Genomic DNA, 25,567 nt, shown 5'->3' on the forward strand with positions numbered 1-25,567 from the left:
GAGAGCACATGCGTGGCATGTGATAGTACTAGGGGGTGGACGATGACATCAAAAAAGAGGATTGAATGAAAGGCTAGTTAACTTAGTTAGTTGGGAAAGTATTACTAATAATTTACAGTTCGGTTTTATTTAAATGACTTACATTATTCGTATATGTGGAGAGACGATCATTGGCACATTCTACAGGAAACGGCCGGTAATATAATTCAACCCTACTAAGTTGTTTGAGAAGATAAAGAAGAAAGCAAAAGCATAACGTCCACCTAGAAAGGAATTTACAAGAAAGTCAGTTGCATAGAAGAGTATGAGGAGCGTCACTTAAAGATTTAAACGCTAGCCCTACCAAGGGACTACTGACCTCTCGGGTGATCGTGAATCATTTCTCTTTTGTTTATATTACTTCGAGGAGGCACGTGTCAAAACGCTGTAGGATAGTATTCGATTAATGTTAATGATATTAGCCCTACTAGTCTAATCGAGCTAACTAACGATTTATGTGTGGGTGTACTTCCTTAAGCTCTGACCCATGAACACTGATATACCTCTTCACCATGACCTGATGCTCCGCTCATGGACATGGATGAAGCAGTGGAACTTTTGAGCTTGGTAGTGGAATGTTTAATGGACTTACACTGAAAGACATAATGTTTAGTGCTGTTCATATAAAGATTGAACCATTCCGGACGTAAATGAGTACCGTGGGATTTTCTATCAAGAGGGAGTTGTCTAAAGTGGCTATATACGCGTAATGTTCACCTGATTGTAAAACCACCATCAACTCTGATGTCTGCGCCGTTGACCATGCCGCTTGAATCCTATTAGGCCAGTCAGTATAGGCAAAACAAATTGTTATGAACTACAGTTGGACAACTTACTTGACACAGGAAGACAACCGCATCGGCAACTTCTTCCGGCAAAGCAAACTTGCCAGTTGGTATTGTTTTCAAAAACGCCTCTCGCACGGATTCTTCCCCCCAAGCCTTCTTTCCGAGAGCCGTCCAAGCAACAGTGGGAGACACGGTGTTAGAGGTGATACCCCGGCCCGCCCACTCAGAGGCCATGCTGCGGGTCAAGCCCATAAGCCCTGCTTTAGACGCACAGTACGCGCCATGCCGGTGAAGCGCAGCATGGGCTGCTTGGGATGAGATACTGACGATCCGGCCGGGAGGTGGAGGACTGGTTGAAGACTCGGCAACCTTGGATGCCGCAAAATAGAGCCGCGCAAAGGCTTGGGAACAGAGCATCGGGCCGAGGATGTTGGTGTTGAGATGCTTGACCGTCTCCTCGGGAGGCGTTAATTCCATGTCACTTAAGGATACGTATCCAGCGGTATTGATAAGAATGCTGGGAAAGGCCCTCTCAGCTAGCGACGAAGATGAAGGGGCGACCATATCCTTCTCTAAATTGGTGAATGCCGACTGGACGGACTCTGGAGAAGTGATATCGCATTCATAGGCGCGGATATCATCTTTGATGGCTATTTCACCGTAGGTAGACTCGAGGACCTGATCTCGACGTGCAGCTTCGAAAGGTGCATAGAGAATGGCAAGACGAGCTCCTTGATTCCTTAATTTCTTACCAATGCTCGTTCCAAGGCCGCCCAAGCCTCCCGGAAGAATTGCAAGCCTGCGAGCGAGTGCCATTCTTTCTTGTTAGGTACAATTGTGGACTCCGCCGGCACAAGGTGCGAATATAGGAATGTGTTAACAGAAGGCATCCAAGGGAAATTTGGCTAATGAGGGGCTTTACTCGGGGCAATGATCGGCATACTCCCCGACACAGTTGAGCCGGTGACGTCATTTATAATGCCTTTCGGTCAAGTAAATAGAAATGTCTACGTTTCTAGAGTGGAATATTTATAAATTATGTCCTGATATTTGGTATTGGCTTGAAGTTATGAGCTACTGTGACAAGCCTCCCATTTCGAGGTAGCTGTGTATCTTTCGGGCCAATGCTTCGCACCGAAGTAAGCGTTGAACAACTGCTTACAACGCCTCAACCCGCTCATCCTTGATCTCGGCCTTTTCGGTGTCATCAATGTGTGCCAAGATTTCTGTCTGGAATGGCATCTTCCGTGCGACAGCCACAGTATCAAACGCGGACTTGGACTGAACGAAGATGTCATCGATTTCCTCGAGCGTGCGACCTTTGGTCTCGGGGCAGAAAAGATAGAAAGCAGCACAGGCAAACGCGCTAATACAAGCGTAAATAATATAGTAGCGCCACTGGATAGTGGCAAATCCAATCGGCGTCACCTCTGCGATGAGAAAGTTGAAAAGCCAATTTGCCGACGCCGACATGGCGGTGACCTTTGCACGAGTGCGCAACGGCGCGATCTCAGCCGCATATGAGAACGGGACGAGGAATAGTCCAATCGGGAAGCAGAAAAGCGCAACAAAATAGAACAAAAGGGACGCGCCGGCGGCCGACTTGTCACCAAGGTCGGAAGAAAGACCTGCCAAACAGGCCTGTGCGATTGTCATGCCGGCAGCCGCAGCGATGAGCAGAGGGCGACGTCCGACGCGGTCAATGAGCAGAACGGCCACGCCCGCGGCAAGAAATTGCCAGATTTGGAGGCATCCCGTGATGACGCGGGATATCGTACCGGAGTAGTGCAGATCATTTTCGAAGATGGTGTCGGAATAGAACGTGATAATGTTAACGCCAGTCATCTGGGCGAGGATATTGACACCAACAGCGATCAGTGTGCGCTGTAGGTGACAATTTTTCGTAAGTGCAAAAGGCGAACTCGAAACCGACGACTCATCAGTCTCGTCTATAAAGAGCGACTGGCGGATGATCTCCAGCTCCTGAGCAACATGCTCGGATTCAACAGGCACATCTTCTAAACGGGCCAATATCTCAGCTGCTTCTTCTATCCGACCACTGCGGGCGAGCCAACGGGGAGATTCCGGCAAGAATGGGATGCACAGCACGACAACGAGCGCAAAGAGTGCCTGAAACGCAATTGGGAAGCGCCAGCTGACAGAGTTGTTGCTGACATAGTAGAGGCCAAATTCCAGCCATGTGGCGAGGACAATACCGCCAATTGCAAACCATCCCTCGAGTAGAACCATGCGCCCACGGGCTTCTGCTCCGGAAGATTCAGAAACGTACATAGGGATCGTAGCGGTGAATCCACCAACACCCAAGCCTGCATTTATGTTAACTCATCATGCTAAGAATCCACGGTGGTGCAGACTGTACCAGTAATAACTCTACCGGCGATAAGCTGGCCAAGCGCGAACGGACTCGCCTGAATAATAATGCCAGCCAGGGCGACGCAGCCAGCCAGGAAAATTGTCTTGCGACGACCAAGTTTGTCCCCAAGCCACGCACAGACGAGGGCGCCAAGAGCGCACCCGACTTCATAGATAGCGACCGTCGTACCTGTCCGGAGTTAGTGCTAGAATGAGATTGTTTGTTGAAAAGCCTACCCTGAATAGTGCTATTGTGAGATTGTTGTGCACCCTTGGTGTTGACAGTGTCGATTTGTGGGAAAACAGCGATGAAAGATCCCAATGTCAATAGCCCATTAGCAACAGCCTGGTCGTAGCCCTGTAGCACAAATCCGACGGCTCCGACAACGCCGATGACGAGGCCAAGCGTCTTCCCGCGAAGCTTGGCGCCAGCCATGTCGATCTCTGCAAATCAGTTTCTATAGAACGTCCGTCGGTGGTTTCTAAAACCGTTTTAGGGTTTCGAATTTATGCGTTCTGTGTGAATATAAGATAGAGAATTTGAAAAAGAAAAAGGAGGAACTCATAAGAAAGCAAACCCCACGGTGAACACATTTGTGGGGGCCCCAGGTTGGAGAAGAAGAGTGAGTCGGCCAGGTTCCGACCACGCGCTCCAGCTACACGAGAGCGGGTGGACCAATACTGCGTGGTTTTCGGGCGGCGACCGAGATAACTCGCCGATTGTCGGTTTGACCCACAAATCAGAGCCGATCGATTACTTCACTCCTCACTAGCTGAGCATTTCCAATCAGGAATACAACATGAGTCCTAGGATGTAGAAGCGGCATTCCGATTGTCGTATTAAAGATCTCTCAAGATTTAGGGTGGTTTACAGAATTCTGGGCTGTTGCCCATTAGACTTTAGAACTTTGGTGAGATTTTCCTCGCCTAGTGGGTTGTCGGACATGGATGTGGGGACCAGGCCGCGTAGCACCGGCCATGATAGGAGAGATATTTCTCCGTAGATCCATCTGTCTATGTACAGAGACGTGGCTTGTGTATGGAAATCGCTTAAGGAAGGATATCCGAGAAAATGCGAATGAAATGGTGTCCATAGGTGCAGAAGTTTCATATCATCGGCCAAACAGACTGCTGGTGGCATGGATTCGCGACGGAAACGAGAACATCACGTTTGAGAAATTGCTACGTATCTGCAAAAATCTTGAATTATATCCTTGGGTATTCAAATGAGCAAGTAGTGTAATAGGGATCTGTGTAGGCCTATTCCGCATTTGGAGTATTTGTCCACAAGAAGACCGACTCGAAAACCGTTCGTCCAGGCATGTCATGCAAGATGTCTATCCATGGAAACCGTTTCATTTGATGGCTGAGTTCATTCCAATTATGTAGGCCACATGCTTCAATGTTGACCCGTAGCCTTGGTATCAGCCAACAATGATCAGCTGGCGTGAAGAGTGTTATGGCGCCGATAGTAAGAAGCCAAATGAGTAAGGGCGATGATTCTCCTTCGAAGTTCACAGTCGAAAGAGACTTTCGATAAGCATCAGGAAAGTATGTATATAGCGGCTTGACATTTTGCATCCGAAGGAATATGTGCGACGAGAAAGCTAATAGACCGAGGCGAATAGCTTCAGCAACAGAGCTATAATCCAAGTTGTCCATGTGAAGGAGGCGGTACGTCACTGCGGCCATGGTGTTTAGCAAAATTTCTTTGGGGAGTCGGCGATTGTTTTTGACGGCAGAGTTGATTGCTGAACAGAACCTCAACATTACAGTCCAGGCCTGTACCAGGGTTGGATTGATATTTAACTCAGCCGATTTCCCCAGGTGCCTCGATCCTGATGATTCTTCTACCATCGACGGTGTCAGATCATAAGGTACCAGGGGCTCCAAGTCCGGGTCTTGGAAAAACACTGGTGCGGTTCCATAATCAAGTGCTATTGCCAAGTCGCACCTGAGAAAAGGTTAGAAATTAACAATCAAATAGCGGATGAATCCAGAATCCATCGGAGATCCTTACTTTAGCAGTTCCATCATAAATTTTGGGTTATAGCTGAAAGCGTAAATGCCACCTCTCATTTCAACTATCCTGCGTAGGCCCTCTATATGGCGCTTGGTGGAACTGTAGTCGCCAGAAATATAGGCGTGGGTGGCCAAATTTAGAACCACGAGCACTGTGGAGTCACATATCTTGTAATCTTCATCTTGACCAGACAGCCTCTTGCGTAAAAGCCGAAGGCTATCAGAATAGTGTATCATCTCTCTGCGCATGGTTGTGGGCGTCTTTTGACCAGAGAGCAAAGAAAGGTAAGCCTGACATGAAAACACCACGGTATGCATATATGCAGGGTCAGAAATTAAAAGGTCAAACCATAATGTGTCGACCTTATCTTTCTTGTGGAAGTCGATGCAGTCTGCCAGAGGAAACATGATTTTCTTCGCCATGAAGCAGACTATGATTTATTTCAGGTAAGAATCATGTCCAAATGAAGACACGAAAATGGATTGAGGTAGTTTGCTCACATTTCAGCACGTCCTGCATCAACGCTGGTTCGACTGGAGCGGCGAGTCGTGTGAAGGAAAGGTCATTGCCGATTTTATCAGGGATCTTGGAATATTGCATTTTGATCACCAGATCTGACGACCCATCTTGGTCCATCTTGGAGTGCTCCGGATTTGGTAGTGTTGTTGATTTTGCCTTACGAGTCTTCCCGCGATTTTTGCCCAGCATCACGTATTTTCTGATTAGCTTTCGCTTGTCTGTCTCCGCTTTACCCATGCCGTCGATGAAGATAAACGGCATCTCGGCTATTTGCTGTTTATTAGGCCATCGAGGTTTGATCTTATTTGGTATTACTTTCAATGACTTACCAGATTCTCCAGGAGTACCCATGTCTTCGTAAGCAGAGGCTTTCTCCGTTAAGACCGCTCTGAACGGTTCGGATTCAAGCCGATGGCTACTTTCCACCATGTGATTGATTGTATTCCATTAACGATTAAGTCCGTAAGGCTCAGGATTCCAGCTGAATGATAGGCGGGGATGAGCGAGGTCAAGGTGAGATGACCAAGCCTCCAGCCACCGAGTGGCACCGGGATTACCCAAAACGGACGGCGCTAATGCAGGAGATTGATGTCCTAATCCGGTATAGCCTTCACTCCACAACTCGGATTGGCCCAATTCCAGCTTTGGAGAAAGATGAGTAGTCTACATAACTACCAGAAGCAACCATCATTATTGTTTAATCTGTGATATCCAATAATTGCTGCTGGCGGGGCTAGGAGTTATTCTAATCTTAACACCGGCAGCCCGGCACTTCTCCGAGTCAGTGGCCTTTATAAAGAAAGATCTAATCCAACCTCCATTGCCCATTGTTCTTCTAGGAATTAATCCCGCCTACTCGATACATTTCACGATTGGCCCTTTCCTCCAGGAAGTAAAACCCTCCTGGGATAATTTCACTATGTCCTCCTCCAAGGAGCTACCACCTTCTACCACTCCATTCTTTCCGAACCAGTTCATCAAGAATCAATTTTCATCTAAACCGAAGCCCATCCCAGACGATACCGATCTCTCCGGCAAAGTTGTTATTGTCACAGGCTCAAATAGTGGCCTTGGTCTGGAATGCGCACGTCAACTTCTCTCCCATAAGCTGACCCGGCTTATTATGGCTGTTCGTTCAATGCCCAAAGGGGAGGACGCAGCCGCGAAGCTACGGAAGCAGTATCCCAATTCCACGATTGATGTTTGGTCCTTGGATATGGCGTCATACGATTCAATCCAGGAGTTCACGGCCCGGGCTAAGAAAGAGCTACCTCGCCTCGACATTGCCATCCTGAACGCTGGAGTTGCCGCAGGAGCTTTCAGGACTGTACCTCCTACTGGACATGAAGAGACCATGCAGGTCAATTATCTTTCAACAATGCTTCTGGCTATCCTCCTACTCCCAGTTCTGAAGGACAAGTCTCCTGTCGGATCGCCAGGAAGATTGACCATCGTCACAAGCATGCTCTCCATGACTGCCAAGTTTTCCAACAAGAACGAAGTTCCACTTCTCAAATCCTTTGATAACGAGAAGTTCTTCGACTCTGTTGATATATACCCAACCTCAAAGTTCCTCGGTCAGTTCTTCATCTGGAAGCTCACGGATTCGGTGTCTGCAGACGATGTGGTGGTGAACCTCGTTGAACCCGGATTTGTAAAAGGCACGAAGCTGCAACGTGAGGTGCCTTTTGCGGTTATGGTTGTGTTGAATTTATTCAAAGCTGCCACTGCTCGAAGTGTCAAAATCGGTGCATCAACCTACCTCGACGCTGCCATCGCCCAGGAGAGCTCTCACGGGTCTGTGCTAATGAACTGGGAGATTGTTCCGTAAGTTCTCTAACTATTTACATCTTCGTTGACTTGCTCATTGACTTTTCTAGGTACCCTTCACTTCTGTACACAGAGGATGGTAAGAATATCATGGAAAGACTGTGGGAAGAGACGTTGGAAGAATTCAGCTTCGTTGATGTCAACGGTATCCTCAAATTCCTGTAATATTCATGACGGACAGGCCTTGAGCGATTTTTTCTCTCGAAATTATTGGGTTGCAAACATACAGTATATTTACATGTATCTAATTTGAATACCTTGTTCCTTGTAGCCTTAAGCGTCAAATTCCCTAAGCAGGGGTTCAGCGGATTACGATACTCTAGACTTGTTCGACAAGTTACGAATCAGAAAATCTAATCTCAAGTTTCATATCCGTTGGCAAGGAAAAAATCGAAGTTGATTCGTACAAAAGAAAGGCAAGATCACAGCAGTAATTTATCCAACAGGTAAATAGTATTCACTTCCATCAAGTCAATCAAAAAGACGGGTTGGCATTCACAAGCAGCTGCTCAAAATAGGCCTGAATAATATCAGCAAGGGAACAGATACAATTATAATCAAGATTAACACGAGGTTAAAAACTCACCTGGAACCATGTTCCGGCCTCTGGGGCAGGCTGTAACGCATCACTGTATCCGCAGTGGGCATCATATCGTGCCGATGAGGTATCCGAAGTACCGTCACATTCTCCGCCGGGCTTCACCCATACGAATGCATCCTCAAGAGCATCGCCGGTGTTCGTCGTGGGGCGAACACCGAAGCCAGTACCAATGACGTTGCACCAATCGCCCCAGGCATTTTGCTTAGTAGGCTGCACACCGTTCCGTGCTAACCAGAGGTTAGTCAATTCCGATTATATCAGAATCAATCAAGCTTGCAGTGATTTGCTTACAAGTATCGGTGATGAAATGAGCATTGAAACCTGCAGACGCAAGCAGCGGAGCAATGGCATTGACGTAAAGCTGTTCGTCGCAGTTGGAGTCGCCTTGTGTATATGATGGGCAAGTGCCAATTGACCAAGCATTATAGTTAGCAACATTAGTGGCCAACCCACGCACAGCAGCGGGCGACGACGCGTTCTTGTATACGTTGGCAAAGAGCGTAGCCGCCGGTTGGAGATTAGCTGACCAGCCCAGCCAGCCGGCATGTCCTAGGCATATCAAGTCAGCTGATGTCTCCGGCCCAAATGATGAAGGGAAAGATTCTTACCAGCGTCAATGTACATGGCCACGTTGGGCAAGTTCAGCTGGATCAGGGCATAGTTGACGCACTCCAGATAAGCGCTCTCAGCATTGGCGCATTTCGCCACATTGAGGTTGGTGACGAGATTGGCGAGACTATCGGGCTCTGGTAAATGTTAGAAGAGCATTCAAGTCCATTCCGAGTATGTAGGGTACTAACCGATCACGAGAATAGTGTGCACAGTAGAGTATTTGACAAGCTGAGCCCTAATTGCGTCAATGTACGCTTTGTAGTTGGCTACTCCGTTGTTAGCAATGCTGTACTCGCCATTACTGGCAAGAGCAGCGCAGTCGCGATCCGGCAGGTCATAGACCACAAAAATTCCGGCAATAGGCGGGCTAGCACCGGCCGCATTCTTTGACTCGATATCGGCAAGATATGTGCCCATCGTGGGAACTTTGGCAGCCGTGTCACTATTGAAGGAATTAGTAGAGGCGCATCTGAAGAGGAGCAATTGGACCTACAGCCAAACGAAAGACGGAACTTTAGCCACTGCGCTAGCCTTTGCGGCAAGAGAGCTGGTCAGGGACGGAATTGCATCCGTGAAGACCTCGGAGGAGTAGTAAGGGTTGGCATAGAGCTGATAGCCGCTGAACGGATTGCCACTATTGCTAGGGGCTGTAGTGGTAGTACCGGTTTTAGTGGTTGTAGTGGTAGTACCGGCTTTAGTGGTGGTGGTGGATGTTTTACTAGTCGTGGTAGTAAGGGTAGTTTTGGTTGTCGTGGTTGTGGTTGTAGTCGTTGCCCCAGTTCCAGGGAGACATTGCGCGTAGTCTTTTCAAGCCATTAGTGTCGTATCTACAGAGAATAGAAGGGTAAATAAGGACTTACAGGGGTTCAAAGTGCTGCAAGTTGCTTGTGCTGTGCAGGCGGTCGATCCTGTCCATCCATTACCGCCGCCTAAAGAAACGATTAACACAACGTTCGTAGCAGGAACTGGTATGGAAGCTCTGACATTGGCCATAGAGGCTCTGCTGGGCATAGACGGCCTGAGTAAGTAGGAAAAGCGCCAAAGCTGAAGTACGTTGCATCTTGACTGAAGTTTTCGTATTGCTAGTTGGCTTCCGTGGTTCTTGAATCCAGGGTCAGGGGATTCACGGGGAAGACATCCATGAAATATATACCTGTTTCGCCCAAAGCATACGGGACAACAACCCGGTTTTCCGATGATGTTGAACAGCAATGTAACAAGATCCGCGGAGCATTATCTCAAAAAGACGCGGGACGTGATGAAAAGGGTGTGGAGGCTAGCTTAGTTCAAAATAGCCTGCTTTCAAGGTCAAACAATACTATGTAAAAGTATAATTAAGTTTGATCCGTCTTTAAGCCTAATTATCTGTTTCACAAAATGCAAGAGTTTTCCATTTTCGTAACGGACCCTTGGTTACTCCTGCGCTTCGATTGTTGCATATTTACCCCAGGTTACCAGGGTGGTAGACCCTATACAGCACGGGGATCCTAAAAGTGGCAAGCGCCTAATGCCAACACGAGGAATAAGCAGTTCTTCAGCCGGCTGCAGGGTTAAGATTTCTTATATAATAAAGGCGAGCAATGGTTACATAGCCTAATGATCCGGATATTAGTGAGGTTGACAATACATGCATATTATTGCTACTAGGAGCCTTGACTTCTCTCCAGAAGGCAGTCAGTAATCATAATTTGGTGGTTTCACCTAACAAGCCACCTTTGTTGCTGTATAGAACCGGCAGGGGTACAAAATGCGGGCACCACGCTGACTGGCCGGTGCACTTCTGCAGGGTGCACCACGGCGGACCATCCCCCGAGAAGAATAGATAAACGGAACGGAGAGGATGCCGGCGGGCCAAACGGGACGGACCTATGATCGTTGGAAGTGTCAGCTCCAGGCGTCCTGGGCGCTATGACCCGACGAGCCTGTTTGCACTGTTTGCACCTACCCCCGTAACCTCGGCTTCTCCACGGTTGCGCCTCCATCTCCTGCTCACAGCACTCCGGGGTACAGCGATGGCCACCGAACGCTCGTTGGCTGCACTCTTGCGGTCGCTTCAGTCGACTTCCAACCCGCAAGATGCTACTGCGTAAGTGAGCTGTTCATTGCACGGGACTCTACTGACGATTCATCAGCCTCCTTCCGACAGCCACTAGCTTCCTGTCCCTGCTCGGCAACCCGTTGAACCTGAATCTCCTTTCATCGCAGCTGCTAAGAGCTCCCGCATTATGGAGCCATCCGCTTGACCTACAGACCTGTCACAAGATCCTCAGCGTCTTCAACACAGCCGCCATCGCCGTCCTGCAGCACGATACCACCGACGAGCCCCGGGTCCCGTATGGCCGCAATCGCCAGATCGATCGCGAAGCATGGGTGAAGGCTGTGGTGGACGGGGCGGACGACAAATCCCCGCGCTGGAGACACATGCTCTTGATTGGTGGCGTCCTGCTTGGTTTCGAGGGCCAGAATAGACAGGGCCTCCCGCGACATATCCGGAGGAAGCTTGAATCGGCTCTGGCCACGGCGGCGCAACTCTCGTTGGAGGAGATTAATACTGAGAATGGAGTTGATGGATATTGCATTACCATGGTGCTGAACTATACCTTTGAGCTCCTATCTGATCTGGAGAGGAGCAAACTGGACTACGACCGGTTGCTGCCAGTCATGGTTCGGTCGGCGTTCTTCTCTCCGGAGGGTTTGGAGGGCGGGTACTTCCTGGGGGCCATTGATAAGGACGTGGTCGAAGCACCTGGGAAACAGTTCCGGTGGTCGGCCAGTTCCCCGACATTTGGTTACGTGTCTGCCATATCCTCGCGCCCTCTTGTCGCAGCGTTTGGGCCTCTATCCCGACTCATTTCGCACGCCATCGAGAATACCCGTGACCCGAAACTCGTTGCACAGACTGTGGATTACCTGGCCGACTTTACTCGCACGCTCATGGTGCAGTGGCGCCAGAACAAACTCTCAGAAGTGGATATCGCGGAGGAGATGGACTTCTTGGATGCCGAATCACGCGAGACTACAATTCCTGCTTTATGGAAAGTTCTGCGGAACTGCCTATATTCGATTGTTATCACCCTTCGCGCGGTCCTAGGCCGCACCATTAATGACCCGGCCTTGGCTGCTGGCAGTAGTATGTTGTATGCCACGGTGCTCCTCGAACCCAAGCTGACCTTTTTAGGCGCGCCATTCCTGTCGATGCAGGCCCTTCATATTCTCCGCAATATGTATTTTATATCATCTCGGCTCGGCCAGAACGCGTCCTCGCAGCAGACGTTTGTGTTTCTGGCCGCCATCGACCTCCTCTCACAGTACCCGGACCTCGCCGAAAACTTTTTGCGAAGTATCAAGCCCAGCGATATTGGACAGATACCCGCGCATCCAGTTGAACGGTGTCTAGACCTGTTCTTTATGAATGCTGCCGAACATTTCCCAATTGTCTTGTCGCCAGAGTCCAGTGAGGAGCTGCTACTGTCAGCCGCCTTCCCCTACCTTGCATCCGCAGCGAACCCTCTTCTTCTGGATATCTTCGAGGCTGCTCATAGTGTGGTTCTTGTTGTCTTTGCCATCCCTGGTAACTCGGCATTGGCTGCCAAGCACTTGCCTTTCTATATTGACAACCTCTTTGCCGTGAGTTTCCTGCTCTACTCGATCGCGTGATCTACTTACACTCTGCAGGTATTCCCTCAGAACCTATCCGCACGACAATTCCGTCTCGCCTTCAAAACCGTCATTCAAGTCACTGCACCACCCTCGCCTTTAGCAAACAGCCAGCCCCTTCTCCCTTCCATTCTCCTAGATGTCGTTCGCGACCGCGCGATGAACGCATCGTCAACACCTTTGCCGCCCTCATCCCAGTCGAGCACCACGCCTGATCTAGGAAACACACCGACTCTTTCCGAGCAAGCAGTCCTCATCCTGGCACTACTCGACTCTCTTTCTTTCTTGTGCGTCGAAGACCTGGAAGAGTGGCTTCCTCTGGCGGCACAACTCATCAATCAAGTCGCCGATCGAGGGATGCGCCATGTCTGCGTGGATCGTTTCTGGGAAGCTCTGAGCAGCGGCGAGATGGACGTTGATCGCGCCCATTGCTGCGTTACCTGGTGGAGCACCCGGGGTGGGCGCGAGCTTGTTCTTTTCGGTGCCGAGTCTGCTTCTGCGCAGGGAGAAGAGAATGGTCCTTACATGAGTGGTGCTGTGGGGGGGATTGCGCCGGAGAGCAAGCTTTGATATTATGCTTTGCTCTGCATTCTTTAGATTTTGTACATATACCGAACCATATATTCCAAGCCATATTCACTTTTCACCAACAGGAACACGTATTCTACCATTCACTTCTATGCAGTTGCCTCTATCGAATCCCAGGGATCCCCACAGGCGTCGTCTTCCTATACAGAATATATTCCTCCCCGAAGAACTGGACCAAGAAGTTCTCCTCGCGCTGAATCCGACTAGAAAAGAACCTCCACAGCACGACCGCATACCCCACAAAGCAAACCACATTCCCCAGTACAAGCTGCGTCCCGAGCCCCCACCAAAAGAACCCAAAGTAGCTCGGATGGCGCAGGAACCGATACAACCCCTCTTTCACCAACACATGGCCCTCCTTATGCTCAACCTGGACATGGTGATTGAAATTGCTCGCAGCCTGCGCCATGGCCAGGGTACGGACCATTTGGCCCATGAGCATGAGAATAAATCCCAGGGCAAGAGTTGTCGTAGACAAGACACCTGAAATGATTGAGGTATTCGGCCAGAAAAAGTGCGAGAGCAGACACTCCACGAGCGCGGATCCGTGCGCGGCATTATACGCCCATCCATTTGATGAGAGGAGAAACGCTGAGACAGTTGCATATCTCGTGTTGTATTTCGCCGTGACGAAGAACTCGAGGAAGTGGAAGAGGCTCAGTGCCGAGATGAAGAATGGGGCGCGCCAGAGGGGTGTTGGGTAGACGGCCACTAGGAAGAGGGTCGAGCATGCAGAGATGCCCAGCGTGATGCCGAGCAGGAATGCGCGCAGCGAGATTCCTGACAGGGCCATTTTGCCCGTCGGGTAGTTGGAGGCGTGTGCGGTGTCTTCATCCTCCGCGGAGCTGGTCTCGGAGGGCGTGGGGGAGAGGGAATTGTGGCGGTGGGTGTGCTGGGGAGGTCGCCAGCCCGGAGCGGAGGGTTGGGAGGTGGTGGTGCGCTCGATTGGAAAGGAGGAATTGTGAGATATGGGCTGGGCGCCCGAAGTGGTTGCCGCGGTGGTCATTGTGATGACGGAGCTGAGGTGAGTTGATGCGGCGATGATGAGAGAGGGGAAGAGGAATTAGGGAAGGACAGAGGATGAGTGATATGAGAAGTGCGAGGAGCGCATGTCTCACCAGCAGTAGCGGCGATTCTTAAAGGTGGGCGTTCTTTGTTGCCCGTTGAAGTGGGAAGAACAATCGGCGATTAGCAAGATATTGTTTGGGGAAATATTGGAGGCACTAAACCGAAATAGGAAGTTCACCTCACCACTCAGCCCACATGTGCATTGCTGATAGTCGATCTACAATTTGATCATGGCGTTACTGTACGAGCTTGGTGTCACCACCTCCACTCCCTTGGTTGCTTCTAGAGCCCTAATGCTAAGACACCCCGACCTATTGGGGCTGCAGCGACGCTCGACTCCAAAAGCAGAGAACTATACAAGAACACAATTTTTATTTGATGGGCTTCTATATACTGCACTAATGGAGGGGCCGCAACAGTCTGATACAAAGAAGTGAATTATGCCTCATTATCGCCCGGGATCCAAGGTTTAAGACGCCTCCATACTATAATAGCAGGAACTGAACGCAATTAATGGGGCTGCCGCAATGCTAAAGCTCATGCGTTCGGCCTTAGTCCATCGAACAGTGCAGCAGGATTTCATAACAAGGGTATGTATGCATGCTGTATGCTTCTGCGGGACCATTGGGAAGGGAACACCCTGTCAAGCTATGCACTGTCCCACCTCCGTGATCATCATGCTGCGCTGTAGCGGGACCTCGGCCTCCATGTCCGATCTTATTACCCCGCATCTGAGCTCTTCTGGCAAAATGTAGGATAAAGTGAGAAGTCCTATATATACAGACAGAGAGCCTGAATCTGCAATGCTTCTGTGGGGGATAAATGGCTTGAAACTGGATCCTATCATTTTGAATTGCCAGCTATTCTAGAAACTAAAAACATGGCTTTACTTTTCATACCCCTTGCAGTCCTGTCTCTTCTTTGGCTCTACACGAGACTTAAACATTCCGATATCGCATGTTTACTGTGGGCGTTCGACATCGGATGTGCGTATGAGACCGCTGATGGAGTTCGAAGGCGATGTGAAGTCGATCTCTTTGCTTTTACTCAGGGATTTAATTCTCGACCACAGCCGTTCAAAGCATCTTTTACACTGCGATCAGTGGAGAAGGGCCGGCTTATCAGGCATGAATGGGATCATGCAGAAAAGGATATTGATATCATTCTGACATCTATTCGTCAGCCTCAGCAGAAGTCAAGCTAAAGAGAATGCGGCATGTAGATTAGGAAACAGAATGTAGCTTATTGGTGGGAACCTAGTTATTGAATTGATTTAATCGAAACTGGAGAGCCGAGAACGCCGTTCTGCCTGCACAATGAGACATAGGAACTATGTATAGAAGAGGACTAGTACGTAATCGCAATCCCAGCTAAGTCCCCACTTCCAGAACCACCTGAACTAACACGATTCAGCGTATGCCTACCATGGCTGAACCCACCGAGAAAGAGAAGATGCAGCGCGGCGAGCTCTTCATCGCCTTCTCCCCGGAGCTGCAAGCCGAGCGAGACCGCTGCAAATACGCCTGCATTCGCTTCAACGAGGCGGGCCAGGTATCCCGGCGGCGGTTGGCTGAACTGTGGAGAGAGTGAGTAACACAGAAATGTGACAGATACGCTCTCATTTTATGTTTTTCTTTTGTTCATATCTCATGCATAAAACATGTACTATACTAACCACTACGCGCAGCATCACCAACGACAAAACCCCACTACCACCAGTCCAATCTGACCCCGCGGCCGACGAGGCTCTCTTCCAGAACGAGCCCTTGGTCGTTCCCCCCGTGCGGATAGACTACGGGTATAATGTAAAACTCGGCGAGGGCTCCTTCGTCAATTCCAACGCGGTCTTCATCGATACCAGCCCCATTACTATCGGCGCGCGAACTATGTTCGGTCCCGGGGTGAACTTGTACTCTGGTACGCATCCGCTGGATCCTGCGCTGCGCAATGGCCTGAAGGGGCCAGAGTATGGAAAGCCGATTACTATTGGTGAGGATTGTTGGCTGGGTGGGAACGTGATTGTTCTGCCAGGTGTGACGATTGGGAAGGGGTGCTCGATTGGGGCGGGGAGTGTGGTTACCAAGGTGAGTAGGTGGTGTTTTATCGGATATTGAGACTGACGATGTGGTATAACAGGATGTGCCTGCGTTCCATGTCGCAGCTGGGAACCCCGCTAGGATTATTCGCCGGATTGAAACCACGATGATAGAGTAGGGGTAGGCAATTGAGATGAAGATAGACCAAACCGACTTATAACTATTCGTAAAGGAGGGGATGGTAGTTTCTATAAGGTTGCTGCGATGTCGTGCATATATATATATCTTGCATACTGCATGAGGCGAATGATAGGATAGTCAATTTTGTCAGGTCAAATGTTACGTACTTCTAGGTCATTTTGACTCCGTACAGTGCCCGATGATCTCCTAATGATCTCTATTCCTGTTTGTGCGGCGTTTCCCGTTCGTGAGTACTCGACAACACTGTGCACAGGAGTTCTCCACACCACGTCACCGTCGCTCACAACAACTTTTTTCTTTGCTTTCACTCCTCCTTCTGCTCATCCCACTTTTCCCCATCACTTTTCTCTTTCTTTCTTTCTTCTCTTCCTCTCTCTTCCCACCCTTCATCATCCCAACACCCCTCCCTTTCTTCCTCTCCCTTCTTCCCACCCCCATCTCCACGAGGAAAATGTCATGGCTGAAGCCCCGCTAGAGAGCTCTAGCACCCCGCCTGGCGCTACCTCAGAATCAACGCGTCCGGGCGGCCCCATGGAAGAGCAGGACCCTCAGACCCGGAAGCGCCCGCGCCTCGACAGTGGAAGCCGAGTGAGCGAGTCGCTGTCGATCGATGACTGCGCGACGGCCGCGCCTGCCGTCGACATGGACGAGACCCCGGATAACGCGCGCCCTCCTTCCAAAGTCACCATCAACGTCAAGTCTCCCGCCTCCGACATGCCATCCGGCGTGGACACCCCGACCGAGCAGACTGAGGTCGCGCCGGAGCCTCAGCCCACCCCCGACGATGCGCCCATCTCAATCTCGTCGTCCCCCGACCACACCCCCGATATCGAAGTTGCCGAGCTGGAGGACATAGATCAGGACCCCAACATGTCCAGCTGGAGGCCGCTGGAGAAGGTATTGCAGGACCATGTCGCGCCCGAGATCGTCAAGAGTCGTGGCTCCGTCCCGATGATCAACTGGTTCCCCAGAGTGCGTGAGAACTTGGGGCCTCGTGAGAACTTGGAAAGGATTTGCATGATGATTGATAAAGGTGAGAAGGGCGATGACCTCGCTTTACTACGCATGCTGACCCTGCTCGGTAGGTGACCAATACGACGCCGGAGTACTGGTCGCTACAAAACATTGGTTGGACGACTGCGCGGCCAATCTGGATCGCCTGACACCAGAGGTTTTTGCTGAAGATCATGAATTCTGGGAGGAGCTCCCCAGTGTGGTGGAGGCCCTGCTGCGTCGACAGTGAGATAATCATACCCAGAGTATGGAAGCTAGCTAACAGGTTTGCTAGACAACCAATTCAACTGGACGCTGGCCAAGGTATTTGGAGTTTCCTGGAGGAATTCTTCGTGGACTTCGCCCGAATTACATTTCATCTGGTTCGACTGGACACGTTAATCCTGAGCCAGGTATCCAACGAGACAGATATCCAACTGCCGGACAGCTTGTCACGGCAATACCTACAACCTCTTGCCTGGACGATTCAACTCACCAACATTCCTTTCTTTCGTACTCTGGACCGGCTGCATGATACCGAAGTTGTGGATCTTCTCGTCTGCATCAGAAATCGGGTCACGGCAGCTCCGATAGATGCCCCCAGTGCACTGTCGGAGTACGTGTCTCTCATCATTCCACGCCTTCCGAAATACCCACAGCTATCAACGATGCTTATCAGCGTCTTCCTTGTCATTTGCCCTCTGATCGATCGCACCTTAGAGCGGAAGCTGAATGATGAACCGACTGTGGATTTGCCAGTCATACGAACCCTTTATGAGACAGTGCGCGTGATGGACGAAGCGTACCGCGAGCATATTACCAAGAAGTCGCCATGGCTCACCAGCGAAATGTCGGATCAGTTTCTGCGTTTCTTTTGCCGCAGTTACCTTGCCTTCTCCCATTTCTCTGACGAATATCTTCAGCGCCTGTCAACTGATCTGTCAATACCTCTCCCGCAAGACGTCACTTCAGAAGAAAGCGGGTCAGTCCTTTGGTGGGCCTGGAGGTTCGGCATTCTCAAGAAACACACTATGGAGGGTCGCATGGAGCTTCGAGTCCTTGGCGTGGAAACGATGCAGTCTGATTTAGTTGGGATTTGGCGGCAGAATCTCGCTCAAAACCCCGACGGTGTCTCCTTGCCTTTTATCCAGTACTTGGTTCGCTTCCTGCGCGACAGCAAACTCGTGGACTATCTTGTGGGCGTCGATTCTCATCCACAATTGATCAGCCGCAGCAGCAACATCGTCGGGTTCTTGGTTGTGACCTCCTCCTACACAGATGCTGATACAGACATCATCTGGAAGACTGTGACTGAAAGCCAAGACAGCCGAACCATCTCCGAAGTCCTGTCGATGTTAATGCGCACACTGCCCATGCACGCGTCTGCATCCTCTGCCCTGCTTTACGTCTGTTCAAAATTGCTCGAGTTTCCCCTGGAGCGGTTTGATTCGCGGATCATTGACTTTTGTCACCATCTCCTGCAGAATGTGCGGGAAAAGCATTTCGAAAAAGGACGCTACGACCTATCTGAGGCCGAACATGTGGATCCCATCCCCTTACGCCTATGCGTGCGCCTTATTCGGGAGAGCGCTGCTGCTACGGATCTTGCCGTGGAGCAAAAGACCATGATGCAGAAGTTCGGCAGTACGCAGCTCAGGGAGTTCATCAAGGCTGGACTTAGCGAGGTTGATAAAATGGAGATGTACGAGCGCTGCATCCAGGATATTGCCGAGATGAACGAATTCACTGCTGGAAGCATCCAGGCGTTGAACGCCCTCGTTCCTATGCCTGGTACACAGGAGATTTGGAAACTGGCAACTGAATTTGATCTGACACGGCTCGTGATTGCGGAGTTTGCCCACATTGTTGGCGAAGGACAGGTTAATTTCGGCGATCCTTTCTCCCACCACGGCTTCATTTCACGCGTCCAGATCCTGTCTCGACTCATTGACATGGCCCCAGATACCATCGATTCTGACCTCGGAAATACACTTTGGAACGAAATTCTCATGTCCAAAACACTTGTTCCCCAAGGCCGCATAGCCGTTTGGGACATGCTGTGCACCGTCACCGGTCGCACTGGCAAGCCGAACACGTTCATCGAGCGGTGCATCCAGGAATACTTGCCAGCACTGCTCCCCGACGATTACTCACCAGAAGTACTAGCGTTCGCCAAGCAGTCGATTCACTACGATGTCCGGTTCAATCCCCCTCCAGTCGCCGATGAGAATGAAGTCGTGATGATTCCTGGTATGGAGCGGATCTGGCAGTTTGTTCTGACCGCACCTTCTGGCTCTATTGAAACCGAGGCAACCAACTACGCGATTGAAGTCTACCTGGATCATAACATCATTCGTCGATCGCCGCGCTCAGCCGTGGAGGCAACCCATGTCTCCATCGTCGAGCGCTGTATTGACCAGCTCAAATCGGCTGCTGGAATATTGAAGTCCTCCAGCAGTCATTCCACCGTTAGCGATGGCACCATGGAGATAGACAGCTCGCAGGGTGGTATCGGAGCGCAGGAGCTTAGATTTAGACGCTCATTGCTTTTTCTGCGGCAACTGCTGCACGGATTGAGGACTCGCCCGCAATACAGTCCCCGACAACGCTCGCCGCCCCGCCTGCCTGACCGACCCCTCAAAGGCGACCCCGTTGATATCTCCTATCAATGGTTCGATGGCGCCAATAGATCCAGTGTCAGCATCTTGCAGATTGGCGACCACTCCACAGCGGCTGAACTCGTCGAGCGGCTCGCTCATCTCACCGGATTTTCCAAATTTGCCGCCATCTGCGGTGGACATAACGTGGAGCTACTAAAGGACCCGCAAGCCCTTGTGAAGGATCTGAAGTTTCTGTCTGGGCTACTTATTCTTCGCAAAGTCCCAGAGGCCCCGGAATTGGCTCGAGGTGGAAGACGCCAGCCTCTTACCTCCGTTGATGCGGAGGTGCTCAAACATTTCGATGAACTCTACGATCTTCTTGATCTTAAAGATGATCTCGCACAGGAGGTAAGATGTGGCCTATCTGCGACTTCTTGTTTTGATGCTGACGTTTGCAGATCTACGATTTTCTTGTCGTTTTCCCTCCCCAGGATCGAGTTCGCGAGCTTGTTAGGTCCAAGTCTCAAAGCGACAAGGATCTGTTTCCTCTCGAGAAGCCGTTCAATGCTCTCTACTCAATGAACACCCTGTCAGCATGCTTGCGCGAGGAATCTGTAGAGATCTCGCCTGAACAAACCTTCGTCGCGCATAGCATTCAGGTCCTGGTGTTGTTCCTGGCTGGTGACGGGCTCCTGGAATCTCTCGCCGCAAATTCTGTGAAGTTCGTCCTCGTTACCAGTGCGGTCGAGTGCCTTGTGGTCGCTCTCTCTGTCTATCACCCGGCCAATGATGAGCACAGCTTGGTTCAGGAACCCACTTTGTTAGTACAGCGGCTTGTCGACCTCATTGACATTGGCCGTCATACGTCTTCTAGCACTGTTCCTGGTATCAATATCCAGCGATTGATATGCAACTCGTTCGGGGTCTTGATCGAAGGCTCCTTGAGCGACCAGAAGTTCTGGAGCGCTGTCAAGCAACAGGTGAAGTTCGACGAGCTCCTATGCTCCCTTCTGCTGGAGGAATGTCGACAGCCAATCCGCCATGAGATCGCAGAGCGCATTAAGATGACCTGTAGTCCTTCAAAGCCATTCAAGCAGTCCGTCAAATTGACTACTGAAGATCCGCAAAACACATCGCCCCTCGATAATCCTGCTCGGATTGATATGCTTGCTACGATTTGGAGTGCTTTTGTTCAGGACATACCGAAGACCACGGAGCATGCCTCCCAGTCGGCGGAGTTCTTCCGGACTGCTCTCTGGGTGCTTCAATCTGTCGCTGAGAAATCACCCCGGGATTTGATATTTGGTGACTACGTCAAGCAGTGGAGTGAGATTATGTTGAGCCATCGCACCGAAGAGGTATGTTGTTCTTTTCCTGATATATTGATACTCCCGTTATCTAACCTGTCAACAGTTTGTGGGACGTGAGCTCGTCGATGACCTGATCCTCGGATTTGCTCATTTGCTTGAACTGTGCCTCGATCTGGCTGATTCTGCCCAAGCCAGAATGGACACCTCGTGAGTTTTCTTGAACCTAACAGCTTGCATTTGTACTCACTTGTCCGTTCCAGTCACCTCGCCGAGAAAATCCTCAGCACTTACCTCTTCCCAGACTTGTCATTGGAATCGTCGGAGCCCATCATTCCACAAACCCCTGTCATGCATAACCTCACTCGTCAAAAGCTCTACAACATTATCAACCTTCTCTGCAAACGGAACGACGATGTTTATGCGAACGTTTTGGACCAGGTGGAAGCACTCGTCCCGCGAGGTATGTCACAGTCTGACCCCAGACTCTTTGCGCGCTAACCCTTCCTGTCATCCGCAGACTATACCTACGTCTCAAGCTCGGCTCTTGACCGATCGAAAATGCTTCGCGCACCAGAGGGTTACGCTGGCCTCAGGAATCTCTCGAATACTTGCTATTTGAATTCCTTAATGACACAGCTGTTCATGAATGTTGAATTCAGAGAGTTTATTCTGGGACTTCATCCTGCGGACCCCGGCTCGTCACAAAGGTTGCTCTATGAGACCCAGAGACTCTTTTCATGGATGCAAGAGACCTGGATGAAGAACTTAGAGCCACAGGAATTTGTGGACAGCATTCGAACTTACGACAACGAGGCTATTGATGTCACTATCCAGATGGATGTTGACGAGTTTTACAACCTTCTCTTCGACCGCTGGGAAGCTCAAGTTCTTGACCCCGAAGACAAGAAGAAGTTCCGCTCCTTCTATGGGGGCCAGCTGGTTCAACAGATCAAGTCCAAGGAATGCGAACACATATCGGAGAGGTTGGAGCCGTTTTCGGCTATTCAGTGTGACATCAAGGGCAAGGCGAGCCTCGAGGAGAGTTTGCAGGCGTATGTTGAGGGCGAGGTCATGCAGGGAGGTAAGTGAAGCAAACTGACATCATGAGTGAAAACCTTTTGCTAAGAATTGGAACTAGACAACAAGTATTCTTGCACTTCCTGCGGACGGCATGTTGATGCTGTCAAGCGGTAAGCTGGAGACTTCTTTTGTTCACCGAGATTGTATTTGCTAATTCGTGTACAGAGCTTGCCTCAAAGATGTCCCCGATAATCTCATATTCCACCTCAAGCGGTTTGACTTTGACATGGTGACCATGATGCGAAGCAAGATCAACGACGAATTCCAGTTCCCTCATCGCATTGACATGGCCCCGTTCAATGTGGAATACCTTTCCGACTCGAACGCCTCTATTGAGCCGGACGTCTTTGAGTTAGTCGGGGTTCTCGTCCATACTGGCACAGCTGAATCTGGCCATTATTACTCCTACATGCGTGAGCGACCAACGGCTAGTAGCGTGCCGTCGTGGGTTGAATTCAACGACTCCGACGTCAGCAGGTTTGATCCGGCAGCCATCGCCGACCAATGCTTCGGCGGCCAAAGCGAATCTCACTCTGTCAATGGTGTTCGGCTCAACAAGGTCTGGAACGCCTACATGCTGTTTTACCAGCGTGTGTCAACAATGGAGCAATCCAACGCCGTCTTCAGGTCGACAAAGCGCAATGTCCCTGCCCAGGTGCCCATTCCAACCGTGTTTGCAAATCATATCGCCATCGAAAACGAGCTCTACGTTCGGAGCTACTGCCTCCTGGACCCCTATTACACCTTTTTCGTGCAACAGCTATTACGACGCTTGGACACCGTGGCTCCCACCTCAAATCGAGAAAAGGTCATCGGACTGGCGGTCGATGTCGGCATGGACACCCTCGAGCAGCTGGTGGCGCGGACGAAGGATGCCATGGGTCTGGATAACCTCTTTACTGAGATCTTTCAAATCCTCGGCCAGACCCCTTACGCTGCGCATCGGGTGTTGGATTGGGTGTGTGGACGGCGCACTTCCATCCGCAACCTTATCCTTCGGGGCCTTCATTCAGAAGTTCGGGTCAAGGGATATATGCTCATCGTTGGTGCTCTGAAGCATCTTCACACGACGTCCAAAGATTCCGAGCTCGATGAGAGCGATCAAAAGATATGGCGCTCGCGCTTCGAATCTGCTTTCGACCAAGTTGCTGAAATGCTGGACAATTTGTGGCCTGCCCTCCAAAGTGCACCGCGTCCGTGGGATGACTATCATGAGTTCCTCAACATGCTTACTGAGTTTGGTCCGTGGGCCATAAGAGTTCTGCTAGACAAGGGTATCTTCATGAGATGCCTCGAAATAATCTGGCTCGAAGGAGAAGACCGCAAGAGACTGAGGGGTCACTATTCGACTTATTGCAGATTGCTTGAGAAAGGTCGTCGCTTCTCCCACCGAAAGCTTCTAGACCTGTGTTTCCTCTTTTTCAAGCGGATTGACCTCACTCTTCCGCCGACTATGGAGGATGAGGATCGAACTATATCAGCTGACGGCAGGTTCTCCGTGAACCTGACTGAGAGCTCCTTCATCAAGTCTTTGGACAAGGACGGTTCACTCATACTCCTGACCAAAATCATCACACATCACCACTGGGTGAATACCCAAGCTTGTCGGAACATTCTTTCTCTCCTCCTCGAAGCAGAACCCGAGGCGGGCCTGCTGGGTCCTATCTGCCTGACACTGGAGGTCGGTTTAAGAGTGTCACCCGCGGATCTCTGCACACCATTTTTGGATTCGACAATCCTGTTTTGCAGACGTTCCCCAGATGAAGAGAGAATAATCGCCATGATCGACTTTGTTGCCAAGGGGGTGGAATCTATCAACAACAGCGGAGGCTTGGAACACTTGGAATTCTTCACACATCTGTGCCGCCTGTCGAACGATCGTGCCAACCTGGACCGCAATAACTTCACTCAACTGTCCATGGAGAAGATTCCGGACTGGGCTCCCACTCTCCTCATTGATAAGGACAGAAATGTGCGGCACGCGACAATCAGCGCTCTTAGCACCTTGCTTTTCACCGACACCGATGGGGCCGACGATGAATACCAGGCTCGGTGCTCTTCCATTGCTCGCGAATTGATGACTGCTTGCGTGAACAGGATCGACAAGTCATTCCTCCATAGTGACATTCAGACCATTGAGTCCAGGATTGTGGAGGCGATCATTCAGGTCATTAACCACTGCTTGGAGAACTTCTATGACGATAGCAAGGAGGAGGACAAGAAGGTTATCCAGGAGGCTAATAGTAAGAAGGCCCTTCTTCATGCCCATTTCTTGCATGGCTACTAACATTTTCTTTCCCAGCTGCCGTAGTGTTCCTCGAGCGCATGACTGTCGATGCCCCCGAAGAACTGATTTCTGGTATGTTCACCTTTCATAGCCTAAACTTCCCTGTCTAACCTTTTCTTTTTGCAAATGTTCCAGAATCTGATCTGCCTTCTGCAGAGGACTGGGAAAACAACTCTCCTCTGGGTAGCGACTCGGAAGAAGTAGGACTCGTGGGATCGCCTTAACCAACCCTCCCAGAGAAACCTTGTCCCCCTTTTGCCGCCCATATCGACTCAGCGATGGATTGATAAACGAAGCAACGACTTTACGATTACACACACCCACACCCTTTCTCTCCGCACATGATGACTGATTCTCTGTTTCCTTTCGGGAGGGCTTCGCATCGCAACCTTGAAGGTTCCTTCTTGCCTACGACGTACCATCCCCCCTCTCCTGGCTTTCGCGCTCCTGCTATTGTGCTGCATAGACCCGGCGTTTTCAAATCCTTTGCCGGTCCTCGATGGATTGACCCCCGGTAAAATGGTGTACTAGAACTGCCCCCCGTCCTGTCCTGTCATGTTGTCCGTCTTGCTCATGTGTGAGCAATTGACCTTTTTCGCTTTTTTGATTCATTCAAATGGAACCCTCGCTACTGGAGTCTTAATGAAGTGGGCTCTTCCTGTCTTCTTGTGGGTTGACTGCGATATCTTGTTTTACTCATGTTTCGTGGGACTTGCTTGTGTTGTGTTTTGGGGTGGATGAAATGGACGTGCTGAATAGGTAGCTTTTCCTTGCTTGAATGGAATGGGCGGGACCTGGGATTGCTCTCTTTTTCTTTCTTCTTTGTAGCGTTAACTGTAGAGTAAAGTAACGACGCTGGGATAATCCTGCAGCTGCGTCTTGTCTATGGAATCCTATGTCAAAGCCGCAGGCGTGTCTACATGTAGAGGTTGAATGTTTGACTGCTTGTTTACTTTGAAGGA

The 25,567-nt window shown here is 50.4% G+C and overlaps 9 protein-coding genes across 9 annotated transcripts; 4 read left to right on the plus strand and 5 right to left on the minus strand.

Moving 5' to 3' along the window:
• Nucleotides 1-752: 752 nt before the first annotated feature.
• N7474_007329 (putative short-chain dehydrogenase/reductase) lies at nt 753-1,643 on the minus strand (the record flags this gene model as incomplete). Its single annotated transcript, XM_057198739.1, has 2 exons — nt 753-815; nt 876-1,643. 2 exons carry the CDS (start codon nt 1,641-1,643, stop codon nt 753-755), a joined length of 831 nt encoding a protein of 276 aa, XP_057052179.1.
• Nucleotides 1,644-1,985: 342 nt separating this feature from the next.
• Nucleotides 1,986-3,636, minus strand: N7474_007330 (sugar porter family MFS transporter; the record flags this gene model as incomplete). Its single annotated transcript, XM_057198740.1, has 3 exons — nt 1,986-3,154; nt 3,208-3,390; nt 3,438-3,636. 3 exons carry the CDS (start codon nt 3,634-3,636, stop codon nt 1,986-1,988), a joined length of 1,551 nt encoding a protein of 516 aa, XP_057052180.1.
• A 2,040-nt stretch (nt 3,637-5,676) lies between these two features.
• N7474_007331 (uncharacterized protein) lies at nt 5,677-6,003 on the minus strand (the record flags this gene model as incomplete). Its single annotated transcript, XM_057198741.1, has 1 exon — nt 5,677-6,003. The coding sequence occupies one exon, from the start codon at nt 6,001-6,003 to the stop codon at nt 5,677-5,679; it is 327 nt and encodes a 108-aa protein (XP_057052181.1).
• Nucleotides 6,004-6,661: 658 nt separating this feature from the next.
• N7474_007332 (uncharacterized protein) lies at nt 6,662-7,737 on the plus strand (the record flags this gene model as incomplete). The annotated part of the gene is made up of 2 exons (XM_057198742.1): nt 6,662-7,569; nt 7,623-7,737. The coding sequence occupies 2 exons, from the start codon at nt 6,662-6,664 to the stop codon at nt 7,735-7,737; spliced, it is 1,023 nt and encodes a 340-aa protein (XP_057052182.1).
• A 310-nt stretch (nt 7,738-8,047) lies between these two features.
• Nucleotides 8,048-9,845, minus strand: cbhC (putative cellobiohydrolase; the record flags this gene model as incomplete). Its single annotated transcript, XM_057198743.1, has 8 exons — nt 8,048-8,092; nt 8,159-8,400; nt 8,465-8,722; nt 8,782-8,919; nt 8,974-9,227; nt 9,279-9,588; nt 9,646-9,714; nt 9,770-9,845. The coding sequence occupies 8 exons, from the start codon at nt 9,843-9,845 to the stop codon at nt 8,048-8,050; spliced, it is 1,392 nt and encodes a 463-aa protein (XP_057052183.1).
• Nucleotides 9,846-10,797: 952 nt separating this feature from the next.
• Nucleotides 10,798-13,012, plus strand: pex8 (putative peroxisomal membrane protein Pex17; the record flags this gene model as incomplete). Its single annotated transcript, XM_057198744.1, has 4 exons — nt 10,798-10,871; nt 10,918-11,915; nt 11,964-12,412; nt 12,461-13,012. The coding sequence occupies 4 exons, from the start codon at nt 10,798-10,800 to the stop codon at nt 13,010-13,012; spliced, it is 2,073 nt and encodes a 690-aa protein (XP_057052184.1).
• A 121-nt stretch (nt 13,013-13,133) lies between these two features.
• Nucleotides 13,134-14,036, minus strand: N7474_007335 (protein-S-isoprenylcysteine carboxyl O-methyltransferase; the record flags this gene model as incomplete). Its single annotated transcript, XM_057198745.1, has 1 exon — nt 13,134-14,036. The coding sequence occupies one exon, from the start codon at nt 14,034-14,036 to the stop codon at nt 13,134-13,136; it is 903 nt and encodes a 300-aa protein (XP_057052185.1).
• A 1,478-nt stretch (nt 14,037-15,514) lies between these two features.
• On the plus strand, nt 15,515-16,312 carry N7474_007336 (sugar O-acetyltransferase; the record flags this gene model as incomplete). Its single annotated transcript, XM_057198746.1, has 3 exons — nt 15,515-15,684; nt 15,786-16,182; nt 16,235-16,312. 3 exons carry the CDS (start codon nt 15,515-15,517, stop codon nt 16,310-16,312), a joined length of 645 nt encoding a protein of 214 aa, XP_057052186.1.
• Nucleotides 16,313-16,791: 479 nt separating this feature from the next.
• Nucleotides 16,792-24,829, plus strand: N7474_007337 (uncharacterized protein; the record flags this gene model as incomplete). The annotated part of the gene is made up of 11 exons (XM_057198747.1): nt 16,792-17,368; nt 17,421-17,574; nt 17,624-20,336; nt 20,387-21,286; nt 21,342-21,445; nt 21,499-21,698; nt 21,756-22,319; nt 22,377-22,428; nt 22,484-24,561; nt 24,621-24,677; nt 24,762-24,829. The coding sequence occupies 11 exons, from the start codon at nt 16,792-16,794 to the stop codon at nt 24,827-24,829; spliced, it is 7,467 nt and encodes a 2,488-aa protein (XP_057052187.1).
• Nucleotides 24,830-25,567: the final 738 nt, after the last annotated feature.

The sequence above is a fragment of the Penicillium riverlandense genome (genome assembly GCF_028828495.1).
Source record: "Penicillium riverlandense strain IBT 135883 chromosome Unknown utg000006l_segment0_segment0, whole genome shotgun sequence".
Lineage (NCBI taxonomy): Eukaryota > Fungi > Ascomycota > Eurotiomycetes > Eurotiales > Aspergillaceae > Penicillium > Penicillium riverlandense.